At 45.9% G+C, this 15185-nt stretch overlaps 1 protein-coding gene across 1 annotated transcript in view; it reads left to right on the top strand.

The window, feature by feature from the left end:
- Positions 1–1542: 1542 nt before the first annotated feature.
- The window catches only part of ATE1 (ATPase E1), a 73792-nt gene continuing 60149 nt past the window's right edge, over positions 1543–15185 (top strand). Inside the window, exons 1-4 of the mRNA XM_086490949.1 lie at positions 1543–1719; positions 1806–2010; positions 4516–4584; positions 4660–4794. Of these exons, the coding sequence (XP_086347075.1) occupies positions 1543–1719; positions 1806–2010; positions 4516–4584; positions 4660–4794 (586 nt within the window). The remainder of the gene's footprint in view (positions 1720–1805; positions 2011–4515; positions 4585–4659; positions 4795–15185) is intronic.

Here is a 15185-nt window from a genome sequence, read left to right on the forward strand (position 1 = left end):
TCAACATTCGAGAATCCCCCAGCTCAATAAAACCTCACTCGACCCTCAACAAAGGCTGCAGTAAATCTGACAGTACATAGACTTCCCACAAAGTCATACATCCACAAATTTCCCACTATATGTTGTAACCGCTGCGGCAGTTGTTTGCTGCGTGACTCACAGCCAGCAAACCCTCAACAGACATACATCATCTCTGACAATACATCCCATGTGGAAGTACCTGCAATGTCAGGATGAAATCTGGAATATCAAGCAACAAACACAAGCTACCTGATGAACTAGTGGATGTCGCCTACAGTCTGTGTGTAGATGCGTCCGTGTCGTATGTGACACGCCTCCAAAAACTGTGAGCCGTCCTTCGATGTGTAGACATCCACAAATCAACACTCTGGGAGTGTCGATATCCTCAGCACCTGCAGTCGTAGGCCGAAAACCCCAAATTTGCAGGGTCGGATCTGCACCCGTCGAGACCACGTAGTCGAAAATGGCCTGCGTAGACCTTTGTCGAAGCCGAACGGTGGCCGAGATGACCTCAGAATGAAATTCTGAGCACACTTAGCCCTACGGGCTGTCCCACAAGATTTGGGGCCGTGTCTTTGCCTGTCGAATTTCACTCCAATCTGAGCTGGTGACTCTAGCCTCCTGCAGTGCTGCCCCGAGCCTCGATCTGAGCTCTGATACCAGTTGAAGGAGTACGAGCGGAAGTGCGACGCAAGAGAGAGTGCGAGAAGAAGAGCACGACGATATGGTGAACTCGCTCTACTGTAATGTGTAGAGCATAGTGAGTTCTTATTAGGTTTTTACAAAAGAATATGTGTACATACCTGGCGGCCCGCCCACTTACCTGGGCGACCACATTGGGCTTTATACCCCAACACTAGACCTCCTCCTAAAGTTTCGTTGCATTTCAAGTCCGTTCGAGTGCCGAAATGGTGTGATGACCTAGAGCTGTGAGAAAGGACATAGGCAGATTTCCTTGATCATTGAGTGTTGGTTTGCTTGTAGAGTTATTGTGTTTACTTGTTAAGGTTCACTTCGTGAGATTGACGATCTCATAGAGTCTCCGTGCCCCATCCGAGTCACTTTCCCTGAGTATTGACATTATGTTAGTGCTTGAAAGCTATGCTGCAGACATCCGTCACCGCGACTCGCTAACAATTATTTTGACAGAGGTTCAATGTCTTGGAGAGTTACCAGCTCACTCTCTGCAGACGTCTCAGATTAGGTCATGATAAGGATGCCATTAATTTGTTGCCTTTGTTGCCTCTTCTCGAGTAAGATTGCAATTCACAGGAGCCCACCACTCTTGTGAATTGCAATCTTACTCGAGAAGAGGCAACAAAGGCAACAAATTAATGGCATCTGACTGCAGATTGTCAATTCAAAATAATTTTTTCAGCCTTCGAAAACAAAAAGTGAGTGGTGTTGGCCTTCGCTTCAATGAGCATACGTAACCTTATTTGTTTACCGACTATTGACTTTTAATAATCCCACACATCCAAGGAGACGCAAAGATGACCGGTGTCCTAGTCCAATGAGGGCATGGTTCCTCAAAATGTCAGAACAACTTCATCTTCCTCATACACGGCTACTCCCCCACCCCTGCTCCCTCCTCCTCTCTCAACGCCACATTCAACTTCACCAACTTCAACCATAGAAGAGGACTCAAAGGAGTCGGTGCCATCAGATTTTGATGACCCTTCAAATGAACAGATAGAGGTATATCCCTTGGCAGAAGATGAAAAATTAGTGGAGAATGTTGTGGTCAGCTATGAAGAAACCAGTGAGACCTTAAATGCTACTAGAAGGCTTTTTTATCAGAGCAGAGTGAGAAGGATCCTCCTGATTATGGCAGGCAATTTGAGGCAGGATCATGCAGTGGAAATGCTGTGACAATTGCAGAATGTACTGGTGTGGGGCATGGGGATTCACAATTGGAGGCTGTTGTGTTGTCAATAAATGCATGTAGTGAAGACCAAAGCAATGCTGAAGGTTTTCCATTACCTTCATGTAAGCCTGATGGAGGCTCTGTTTTTTTAGTGGTTCATTCTCACATGTACAGGGTATGTCAATGAATCAACCATCATTTGGTGCAACTGAATCTGGATTGCAGTGGTCAAAGGTTACTGCTAGTCTTCCTTTGTCCACTCTCTCATCCTCATTAGTCATAATTCCAAGCTCCCCACGGGGAATCTGGGGCTTATCTCTTGCATTTAGCTCAATCAAAACAGCAAGTGGATCCTCTTGCAAGGGTGGATGAGTGTAAAATCATCAAAGAGCTTCATCTCCAAGGTCGCAATGGGCCCATAAGAAAATGAGAGAGAGAATGAGAGAGAGAGAGAGAGAGAGAGAGAGAGAGAGAGAGAGAGAGAGAGAGAGAGAGAGAGAGAGAGAGAGAGAGAGAGAGAGAGAGAGAGAGAGAGAGAGAGAGAGTTCGAAGTTGAAATTAGACGCTCAAAAGGTTTGGAGGTGCAGAGGATGACTGAAGATGGGAACTGTCTCTTTCGTGCAATAGCAGATCAGGTCTATGGAGATTTTGAAAATCAATCACCTATAGTTTTGTCTTGAAGGCTATGCTTACATCTTGAAGGCATTTGGATCTACGCAAGTGCTTGAGGAGCTTCCTATCCGGAGTGGATACGCACAACAGAAGCAAGGCCAAAAAGCTTTAGGCTGTTTTCAGTTGCCTATCTAGAGTGTGGACTCTTGGAATGCACTTACTGTAGGATTTGCCACAAGAGAAAGCTCTAGTCTCTTTCCAGCAAATGAAACCACCTATGCATGCATCTTGAAGACAGCCTTCGCACAACTTCAGCCTTCGCCTTGGCCACTCCACCTCCAGTATGCACCTACCACGCTCAAAATGATCCTCTACCACTATAAAAAAGAGTCCTCTCGGCTGTTTCATACCAAAGCTTGGTGATGCAGCTTCTGGCTTTGGAAGGTCCACTCCGTCTCCACTATCGTGTTTTTTTCGAGTAGTGCGGTCATATGGAACATTAAATGCAACTTGCGTACATCGACGATATACATTTAATTGCAGGGTGAGTAAGCATTACAATTTTTTCATTTTTGACACTGAGAACACTAATAATGAACACGCTGAAAATTGCATGCTGTTGTGGGAATGTCATGTTCCTCGTATTATAAAAATTGGGAGGACTCTGCAAACTCCCCATGCAAGGAGACTTGCATGTTTTCTTTTTTCTGAAATATAAAAATGGAACAACAAACAATTAATAACATTGACATCTTCTATGATTACGAACATTGAGCTTGACAAAACTCTAATTCTTTTTGTGGTTTTTTGCGAGATACGTTTTTGAAACATTACGATCGGTATCTCAAACACACTCTCAGGTAAACAAAATCTACCACGCTTTGATAAAAAAATTATCTCTCTTTCTCTCTCTCTCTCTCTCTCTTTGTGTGTGTGTGCGCGTGCGCGCTTGCTTTATTTTAATGTCTCTCCTTCCAGTTAGTAAATATCTTAAACAATTAATAGCATCAAATAATAGAACTTCTTGAATTTTTTTTAGTTGAAGAGTATTGAAATGGCATATACAAATTTCCAGTACTTGCTCGATCTCAATTTGATGCGAACACACCTAACGAAGCACTCTAGTAAGGGGGGCCCAATCATGTTAAATGCGTTAATAAGCAGAATCTCCCAAAATACCTAGCAAGGCTGCCTGGAAATAACGCGACGAGCAGCCAACAGAGGAAAGCCGCGATGGCAAAGTAGCAAGGATTTGATCATTGAACGACGAAAGATGGTTGCCATGGCTGCTAATAGGGAGCTTAAGCGCATTGCGGTGCCCCCAAAGAGAGAGAGAGAGAGAGAGAGAGAGAGAGAGAGAGAGAGAGAGAGAGAGAGAAGGGGGGGGGGGGGGGGGGGGAGGGGGGGGGGGGGGGGGGGGGGGGAGTGGTGTTGTTATGTAAGTGTAAAGGGCGCAACATCTACAGCGTGGGCATCTGTCTCGATGGTTTATCTCATCTCGCAGAGATGTTGCGTTCTTGTGAGGGTGAGAGTTCAAGTCCCTTATCGCCTTTTGTGAGGGTAAGAGTAAGAGGGAGAGAGAAACTCCAGGAGGTTGCAGTGGAGGAATCTCGCTAATAATCGAATAAAATATAAGAGGAGCCAGTATGTCCCCACGATTTTCAAAAAATCATGGAAGGGTAGTATTTAGGAAAATGCTCATTGGAAAGCGAAAATCAAGGGAAGGCAAAGGATGGCTTGAGTTCAATGGAAAAAAAAAAAAACTGCAGCACTGGGGGACAGCGTTCGTCGCTAGCAGCCTGGAGGGCGAAGGGCCTCGTGCGCCCGCAGACACCTACACCCAGCTCTGCACACACGTTGCATGTCATCGTAAAGTTGTTTTTTTATATTGCACGACGCAACCGGTAGACATCACCAAGGTGTTGGTGTGATGGATAGCAAAGAGTTGAAGGGCGCCCATCATCACGTGTACAGATCAAACCCATCATGAGTAAAAGTTTTACTCTGGATTGCAGACGACATCTGGGAAGATTGTGTAAAGATGGCATCTGCGAAGATTCGAGCGATTACAATCCCGTCAGTAGGTATAAGTAGTTTCAAAGTTGTAGGGGATTAAAAATAAATAAAGACTGGGAGTGACGACCGCAGAGTCGGCGCAGACGTTAACTTGCTGCTCTCGTGCGGAGCTGCTGAACGCGTACACATCTGTTGTTTCGTGCCTCGGCACGTACCAGCCTTCAAGATGCTGATGACAGGCGCAGCAGGACCCAACCCAAAGACAACGCTCTACGTCGGTAATGTTCTGAAAGCTTGACCTTCATTTTATTTGCTTTTTAGCTGTGGACATATTTGTACACGCGCTGCAAGGGTTGTTTATCTGCTTGTCACATCTCTAGAGTTGAGGGAGACACAATTTTTTTTACATGTAGTCATACACCCATACCTGCATAACCAAGTGATCACGTGAGCAGTACCCGTATAGCAACCCATTGGGAGAATAGAAACATTCACCAAGTGCTTCTTCGTGATGTGAGGATGGAAATCGAAGTTCAAGTATCATCCTCCATTTTTAGGGCACGAGTCATGAAACATAGAGAAGTCTGTCATAGGTTTACCTTCAAGATGCGTCCTATACAACTCTCCTGCTCTGTTTTCATAGCATGCATGGACCTTTTTTTTGGGGGTCATTCCAAGGGTCAGAGACAGTGTAATAGGAAATGGGCAGAACACAGCCCAAACGTTCCGAAATGGCGTTCCAAACGAGTCCCGTTTCCGAAACGGAGTCGGGAATAGAACAGCGTTCCGGAAACGGGGGAACAAGGCGGAACGCGGGGCGGAACGAGCAAAAGTAGGCATTTGGGGGCAGAATTGGGGCTGTTTGGGGGGACACGCTAGTGTTTTTGGGGCAGCCAACCGCCTGCAAAGGAGGGTCAGCCCAACGTTTTCCTTGGGCAGTAGGAGCAGTGCTCGGAGTTCATCTCTACGGTGAAGTTACACCTCAAGGCAGCCTTGCATAGCCCTTGTGACCATGCAGTGGCAGGTTTCCTCGACCAAGATCTTGATCCACATCTAGATTTAGTCGAGAGAAGATGCAACAGACCTATGCTCTCAGAGTTTGTTGGAGGTGATGTACATGTCGAGGCCGTGCCAGTGGTCTTGTGTGCAGGAGCAGTTGGCAGTGTAAGTAGTAGTCACAGTTATGTGTGCCTCAGGTCTATCCATGGGGCATGTCAGTTCTATGCTGGATCACCCTTCGTCACTTGTATGAGCATATTGGTATCAGCATGGAGAGCCTTTCCCAAAGATCTCTCTCTTTCAAGTATGCCTTGTTCATGTGTTTGGCATTGCAAGTGTTCTAGATCGAAGTCGAGGTACCCACCGGATTACGAGCGAGTTCTTGTCTTCATTGCATCTTCCGCTGCCACCTTTGATACCTCGGACATTGTTCTTTGTGAAGCATTAATAATAAAGAAACACCGAAAGGGGCGCCAGTCTTGGGGCCAATCTCTTTGGGAGCGGAACTACGCCGCGCCGTGTCGTCTCTCTCTCAGTTTTGTTTAGTTCATTTCTTTCAGTTTGCTCTGGTGTGTTGTGGTAGATTCTTGGCTTGGAGTGTCCAAGTCTGTTACACTGGTATCAGAGCTCAGTCGATTCTTCTTCTACGAAGGATCTGATCCCTTTATTCAGAGCACCTATGGATTCTATCGACGAATCTCGTCAAGAGGAAATTCTGGCACTCAACCATTCCGGCTCGGGCGAGAACAAGGAAGATTCTAACGGAGATCGTCCATCTTCTGAAGATTTGGAACAGTACGGGTCATCTCCACCTACTGAGTACGAAAGGATGGAGATGTAGCGGCAACAATAGATGAATGTACTCATGCTCTGATCAAGTGTGTATAGAGTGTGTGTGCGCGCCATTTAAAGGCTTGTGTGTGTGTGTGTGTGCGTGCACCATTTGAAAGGGTGTCAAAGAAGTAAGGTCCTCAATGCACGCGTGGGACTTTCTGCTTCCCTAAGGTTTTTGAGGCACATGGCCTATAAAGCTTCTCCCCCCTTGGCTGGCTGTGCCTACCCGGCTGCCCAAAGCTGATGGTTTGGGGGTATCAGAGCACTGTCACAAGACGGGCACCACGTGCCGATAGAAAAGAACAGACTGAACAAACTTTTAGCACTTCAATAAGAGCTAAACTGAGAGAGAGAGAGTGACGACACGCGACACGGAGTGGCGGAATTCCACCCCAGAGAGTATTGGTCCCAAACCTTGTTCCGCTTTTGGTATTTCTTTATATTGCATCAACACAGTACAGGCCGGTACTCCAGACTCTGCACCTTCTCCAGGAAGCATGCCAGCAGAGAATGAGCCCATGGCCTCGTATTTAAAGGCTTTAGGCCTTAAAAGCAGTTTACATGAAAAGCCTTCAAACTCAAAAGCTTCTGGTCCAAAAACAACGCCAAAAAGCTGCCAGCGTAAATCACGGAATTTTGTATAACTGCCATGTTAGCACTATCAACGCGTTTTGCAGAAATCTTCTATGTCAGCATTGTCGGTGGATTTTTAGGCCTGTCCGGACTCCGTACAACTGCCATGTCATCAGTCCACGTGTGTGTGTGGGTCTTGCTTTATTTTGAATGTCTTTGTCACTTGGGCCCCATCGAACGGGGTCCCATAAGTTGGTAGGACTTCTTCTTCTTTTGCTGTTGCTTGCTCTTCTTAGGGTTTAGGCCCCTCGGCCGTGATATGAAGGTTGGCTCTGCTCTTCACAGACTTGACACGTCAGCAGTTTGTGACAGTAAAGGCTGTAGTAATCCTTGTGCCTAATGCCTGACAAACTTGACCTTCTGGCATACTAAACAACTGCGAACAAAGTCGTCCACATCCTTCTTGAGTTTGGGCCAAAAGAAATAATGCTCCATTGTAACAAACTGTTGATGTGTCAAAGCCTAAAGAATGGAGCCTACTTGCAGATGTTAGCCGAGGGGCCTAAACCCTAAGAACAAGTAACAAAAGAAGAAGTCCTACCAACTTATGGGGACCCGTTCAGTGGGGCCCCAAGTGACAAAGGATTAAAATAAAGCAGGACCAACACACACACTGAAGAAATTGTGTAGCTATTGATGATGTGGTAGTTTTCGAAAATTGCGCTGACATGATGACGTGGCATGCTGTATGGTTTTTGTGTTTTGCGCTGGCTGATGACGTGGCAGGTCGTACGGATTTCCGTAAATTATGCTGACAGCTTTTGGCTTTGCTTTTTGGACCAGAAGCTTTTGAGTTTTGAAGGCTTTTCACTGTAAGTGCTTTTCAGGCCAAGGGCCTTTAAATATGAGGTTAGGGCTCATTCTCTGGCATGCTTCCTGGAGAAGGTGCATAGTCTGGAGTACCGGCTGTGTTGATGCAATATAAAGAAATACTGAAAGGGGTGCCAAGGTTTGGGGCCAATACTTTCTGGGGTGGAATTTCGCCACTCCGTGTCGCGTGTCGTCTCTCTCTCTCTCTCTCTCTCTCTCTCTCTCTTCGTTTAGTTGTTATTGAAGTGCTAAAGGTCTGTTCAGTCTGTTCTTTTCTATCGACATGTGGTGCCCGTCTTGTGACAGTGGTATCAGAGCATCAGGCATGTGCTTTTTTAAAAGCATACCGATCCTACAAAAGAGCAGACAGAGCTTTTTGGAATTTTATGTGAGTTATCTTCGCCCTCCAACCCGGACTTATTAGCCACTCCCACCCTTACTTCATCATGCATCGGGCGTGCTCCCATCTTCATTGCAGTGTCTTATAGGGCATAAGCCATAAAGAACCCAATACTTGGAATTCATGGATTCAACAGAATATTTGCAGTTTCTGCTCAATGAGCTTCACGACATTCTTTCGCGGCATCCTCAGCAGAATCTTCCGATGTTGCAAAGTTTTCAACAATTTTTGAACTACATGTTACCCCCTTTGATGCCCCAGGTGGTACCTCCTCTTGCGGCACCAGAAAGTACGAGAGCTTCCAACCGGCAACCTTCTCAGCCATCTGTTCCAATCGGGGGAGTCTTCAGGAATATGGTGCAGCCATCTGACCCTGACCCATTGCAACCGCCTTTGCCACTGCCATTGCCTCCATCTCCACCACCACCACCACCACCAGGCTACAATGGTTGGAGCCCATATGGATACCCTTATTATCCATACTTGGGATATGCGCCTAACCAACCCAAAGACACGACAATGAAATTTTTCACTTTTTTCGGGGTGAAAGATTGCAAGAAAGCATTGCAGTTCCTACAACAATTTGACAACATCTATGCTTTGGGGAACTATACAGAAGAATCCAAGATTTCTTGAGCAGCGGAATTTCTTAAAGATAATGCTATGCAATGGTGGAGTTCAATCGTGACACAACATGCTCCAAGGACCTTGCAAGCTTTCAAGACAGTTTTTGCACGTAGTTACATGACTTTGATGTTTGAAGTCCGGATTTTGGCAGAGTGGGGCAACTTGAAAATGCTTGCCACCGAAACCATGGACGAATATAACCAAAGGTTTCTTGACGTGTACCTTTTGGTGTCCTTTAGATTTGTTCCCTTGGAGGCCCAGTGCGAGCGATACACCATTGGACTACCATCACCATTGCAGGAATATTGTCTATCCAAGCAAGTCTCTACCATGCAAGAACTTATGGACCATGCCGCGGTCGGCTACAAATTGATTAAGGGAAAGCTAGAGTTTACCACAAAAGAATCTGTGGCGGCTAACCACAACTCTCGGCAACAACGAACAAATTCTCGAGTGTCTCGTGAAAATCAACCGCAAAGGCCTCGTTTGACGTCTCAACAACGAGACACCTTACTATAAGAAGGCCGATGCTTTGGATGCTTTCAAATAGGGCATAATCATTCTAATTGTCCCAAACGCACTAATAGACCTGAGGAGCCGACGCGTGCACCAACGGTCGATAGAACCCCAGCGCCACTTCCTGCTAAGAGAGCTAGACCCGCTATTGGTCTAGTTCCTGATATTTATGGCATACGCCTTGAGAGTACAAATGAATTGTGTCGAGCATATGGCAAAGTCAATGGCTTCAAAGCCCTTATTTTCTTTGATCCCAGAGCTACAGAGAACTTCATCCATCCAGAATATTTAAAGCAGATGCACTTTGATTATGATGCAGAGGGTGGAGAAATTAAAGCTGAGCTAGCCACGGGGCAAACTTAGAAAGTAGTATCAGTCGTCCTCAAAGTTCGGTTGTCTGAACAAAACCTCGAATAAACTCTCCCTATTTGTTTTCTTTATAGCTAGAAAGTAATGTTCGAAAATTTATTTGAAATGGAAAGTATCTGTTTTGAACTTGTTTTGGTGCCGATTTGAGATGTTTTGACTTTGGTTTTAATACTGGTTTCAATGATTGGTGATTTTACTCCCAGGTGGAGTAGTGAGAAATGTTGTTTTGCTATTGTTTGAACCTCCAAACGACACAAGCGGGATGTCTCGGGAGCGTTTGGTTGTATGCTTGTAATATAATTGTTGTCGTGACTCCCGGCCCAGACCTGGATGGTTATGCGGGAGGAGTATTAAGAAGTCTGAGCAGTGGTTACTCTCAGCACCTCCAAACGACGCAGGCTGCGGTCTGGGGGGTGTTTGGTTGTAAAAGGCCTCTATATCTCCCGGCTCGGACCTTTTTAGGTTATGCGGGAGGAGTGATGAGGGAGTCGTTGAATATCTCCTGGCCCGGACCTTGTTAGGTGATGCGGGAAGAGTGTTCATCGGCGGCTTTATGTTTCTATGTCTTGTAACATGCATATGTGAGCATTTGTGTTGCATTGTGATGTGCCAACCACTGAATATTCCTAATTGGACGAGATTGCCTGGGTATGTAATTTTAGTGCATAAAGACACCCGTGGAAGATCAGTATGGTCTGGGTGTGATAGCTAATTTTACTACACCGGAATATCAAGAGTTCCGATCCGGACGAAAGGAGAAGCTAACTCCTTTGATCAAAAGAGCCGAAAGGAGAAGCTAACTCCTTAATAAAAAGAGCAAACTGATTGTGTCACGAGGACGTGTCAATTGCTAACTTGAGTTGTTGGTTTCTTTCCGATGATTTTTGTTTATTGCAAATGACTGGGCATTGCGTGGCCAGTGTGAAACGGTCGACGGCCGAGAGTTTCACCCGCAGTCGGGAAGGGCAAGTCACCACGAGTTGGTCGGGCTAATCGGCACTGGAATCTGAGCAGTAAAAGGGTGTCTAGGCTCAATTCAAAGTCATTCAGGCCCCTCGCGACGCTTATAAGTTGTGGATACTAGGGAATTAACTCAAAAGAGGCAAACTGGACACTTGGCGGCTCTTGATGCAATTGCCAGAAGCATCAACAAGAGGGGGCGCCCATTTCAAGAGAGGGGGCTGATTTCAGCCCATTAAGTGCTATAGTGTGTGTGAGTAGTGGGTGCAGGTGCTCACAGCTTTAATGGAAAGCGTGCCTTCTCCCTTGCTCTATGTAGCGCGATGATTTGCTCTCGCGCATCTCTCTCCCCTTTGCACATATGGTAATGCCCCACTAGTTGGGATACTCAAATGACCATGTACAGTTCTGGGGGTTTATGCGCGTTTACCAAGGCAAGACCGGATTAGCTAATTGCTAATCCCCTTTAGGTACGCACAGTTCCATTGCGAAGGAATGCGAAAACAGAGAGTTTTCTCGCGTGAAAACTCGTCCGATTTACAGGGGAACTGTCCCATTGCGTGCTGAAGCATGTGAGACACGCGTAGGCGTGCTCGCTCCGCTCGAAACGGTCCAAAACAGAGAATTACAGCCTGCTGTGTTTTTCTGCAGGTTTAGGGTTTCGCACCTAAACTGCAGGGAATCGTCAGGGGAGTCTCGGAAAGGCCTTGGGATGCGTGTACAGGGCAGCAGGCACCTAAAAGTGGCAAAACAGAAAATTACAGCATGCTGAAATTGACCATAGCTCACTGGAAAGCTTCCATACTGCAAGGGAAAGTGTCCTTGACGTGTACTTTTGACCTACAGGGATATTTGCGTTGTTATGTTGGCGAAATTGGGTCAAAAACCTGCAATTACAGCCATGGACAGGTTTGGACAGCTTGGTGAGGGCTAGGTGCAAGGGTTTGGATCGTTTATTTGTTAGGGGAGCCTCGGGAAGGCATTGGGTGCTTGTACATGACATTTTAGAGAGATTTCTCGTGAGGAATCTCGTCTAATTCAAGGGGCAAGTGACCCTACAAGTGCGAGAGCTCGAGGGTTACCCAAAAAAGTGATTAGCACGCGGATCGGAGCACAAAACAGAGAATTCAACGAGCTGCAATTTCTCGCCAGGTTTTGCAAAGAGCTCTAAAGTGTGTGGAAAGTCAATGTTTGCTTGGGATTTTGTCCGTGGAGACTTCTACTGTGGTTATGTTGCCGAAATCCGGTTGGAGTAGAGGAATTTCAGCCCGATAAAAGTGGGACATGTTGTGGAAGTTTACAGGTTTTTCTCAAGTATAATATGAATAAAGAAATACCGAAAGGGGCGCCAGTCTTTGGGGCCAACAGGGTGTCGGCGTCTGCTCGGGTCATTCTAGCTTCCTAGCCGTGTGTGTACTTAGGTGTTACTTCCCGTCACAGGTTTCCTTTGCACGTTCTCTCTGTGTAAAGAATTTCGGGTGAAAGCCAAAGCTTACCGCCCCACGGGCCGGTTTCAAATTGCCCCTCGGAATGTCCCTCTAAAATTTTTGAGCTAACTTAGTTGTTTTGTAGATATGCTGTAATCGCGGACGATTACTCTCTTTCAAGAAGGGGAGATGTAACAAACTGCTGACATGTCAAAGCCTAAAGAATGGCGCCAACTTGTAACAGACTTGGACACTCCAAGTCAAGAATCAATCGCGACAACACCAAATAACCACTTCAAAACAATTCACAGATCACAATAGATTTGCACTGGCACGGCGGAGTTCCGTGCCTAGAGATATTGGCCCCAAAGACTGGCGCCCCTTTCGGTATTTCCTTTTATATTAATCAATTCAAAGTACAAGAGAGTGGGTCGGGATTCACTCTCAGACTCTGTGTCCAGATGCTCTGAGAAGTGAATGCCCAAACCACTTATTTAAAGTTACAAGGGATGCCCAAAAGCAGAGCCCCAAAAGCTTGAAAGCAAAAGCCTAAAAGGAAAGCAAAGGCTCTTTCTCTCTCTCTCTTGCTTGTAAAAAAGCAAAGAGGCTTTCTCTCTCTCCAAAGCGTAGGAAAAAGCAGAAACTTCCGTATGGCTGGCCGCAAAACGCCCCGCAAATCACGGGTTGTTGCCACGTGGCACTGTTTCCAGCCAGAGATTAGGGTTTGCTGAAAATTAGGGTTTTCCGCCAGAAATTAGGGTTTGCTGAAAATTAGGGTTTGCTGAAAATTAGGGTTTTTTTGGGCAGATTTTAGGGGTTGCAGGAATTTTAGGGTTTCTGGCAGAAATTAGGGTTTCTGCTGTTCGTAGCCACGTCATCACTCTTGAAAGCATTGTAATCGACCGCGATTACGCCTGCAAAACCGACAAAAGCCATAAACCATCTTAGGAGACACTGATTGTTAGTACCTACGTACTAGGAACACACATCTAGCACATGTACCAAATCGACAGTCACATCACACGACATCACCGGACATCACCAGACATCACAGGACATCACATGATATTCCACATTCATTCGGATCTTAAAGCATGATTTATCGGCAATGTAGCTAGCAATCACATCTAGGTCCAATCGGGACCTCATCGATGTCTGATTGACTAACCCCTATTGCAACCATGTCTATTCGAGATCAATCAGACCATAATGCTGCAGTCATTTCGTCTATCAGTTCCTGCACTTAAGAGAAGTCACGAACAAATCAGTATCATAATCAGGAATTCCATTTCATTAAAGTCATACAGTAGAACACTGTCAGCTTTCAATATCCCTGAAGCTCAAAGAGACATCAGTGACTTTAGTATCTAAATCAAGGCATCTGTTGACAAAGGAGCGGAGCGACTCTCCTCTTGTGCATCCCACTGCACCAGATCTCCGGCCAAGCTGAATTTTGGGTTCCATTTGGAGTAGACTATGCTAAACCAAAAGCATCGAGGTAAAGTTTCACAATCTGAGGAGTATCTGCTAGGTCCTCCTCCTCCATCCACTTCGCATCCAATGCTGGATAGTTCTTGAACTTAACCAAGAACCGCCTTCGGACTTTACCTTTAGTCTTCGTATCCTTATGTGCCAAAATCTGTTCAGGAACAAGGATCTCCTCGTTTTCTTCCACTTCGGGTTGCTCATCAGCTCCCCATCATCAGACACATCACCTTTAAAAGGTTTCAAGAGACTCACATGGAATGCATTGTGAATCCTCCAAGTATTTGGCAGTTTCAATCGGAAGGAGACATCATTTATCTTTTTAGTGATCTGGAAAGGTCCGTAGTATCGCATACTAAGCTTTGGAAAAAGCCTCTCCTTTCCCTTTTTCTTTTGTAGGCGTGCCTTCTCAAAACGTAAGAGCACCCAATCATCCTCCTTCAATTTCATGTCGCGACGATGGCGATCCGCTGCCTTTTTCTGTCGTTCTTGAGACTTCTGCAAAGTCTCGCGAACCTTGGCAAAAGCCGTATCCAAATCTCGCGTATATTCATCCGCTTCAAAGATCTTATCTTTCGTGCTCAGGAAGGGTGGAACCTTCGCAGCACCTTCAACAATCTCAAATGGCTCCATTCCCGTCGAAGAGTGTATCGTGTTATTGTAGGCAAATTCCACCAAAGGTAAGTATCTTTCCCATTGAGTCTTCTGATATGAGATGTAAGACTTCAATAAATCTAGAACCACTGAATTTGCAATCTCAGATTGCCCATCAGTCTGCGGGTGGAACGAGGACGAGAACTGCAACCGCGTGCCAATGTTCTCCCAAATTGCCTTCCAAAACAAACTCGTAAATCTGGGGTCTCTGTCGGAGACAATCGTCTCAGGCATGCCATGTAATCTGAAGATCTGGGCCACAAACAGTCTCGCTAAGTGATCTGGCTTGACTGTTTTCTTCACTGGAATGAAATGAGCCTGTTTGCTAAATTTGTCAATAATAGTCCAGATACCATCGTGACCACTCTGTGTCCTCGGGAGATCAAAAATGAAATCCATCGCAATACTTTCCTAGGGGTGGGTGGGTATGGGTAAAGGCTGTAACAATCCCTGTGCCTTATAAATGCTTGTCAAACTTGACCTTCTGGCATAATAAGCAACTGCGCACAAACTCTTCCACATCCGTTTTGAGTCTCGGCCAAAAGAAGTATCTCTCTACCCCCTTCATGGTGGTAGCAATGCTGCGGTGACCCGTAAAAGGTGGACAATGGCATTCAGTCATAACCTTTTCCCTCAACGGCTGTGTAACGCACAACAGTCTTTTTCATCAAGTAGCCTTCCCGAAGGGAGTATCCAGCTACTGTCTCCCCATCCCGTATTTGTGTGAAAATATCTGCAAAATCTGTATCTGTGGCATACTGTTCGACCATATCCCCGAAGCTCCTATGATGTATCGCGGAAATAGCCAGAACCAACGGTTTCCGAGACAAAGCATCTGCCACCACATTCTGCTGTCCCTGAACATGGACAATCTGGAAGTGAAACTGTGACAAGATGTTCGTCCACCGCATCTGCTTTTCCGAAAGCTGCTTCTGTGACAAGAAGTAGCGCAAAC

Source organism: Adiantum capillus-veneris, chromosome 19 (genome assembly GCF_014529385.1).
Source record: "Adiantum capillus-veneris isolate H3 chromosome 19, ASM1452938v2, whole genome shotgun sequence".
Taxonomy (NCBI): Eukaryota; Viridiplantae; Streptophyta; class Polypodiopsida; order Polypodiales; family Pteridaceae; genus Adiantum; species Adiantum capillus-veneris.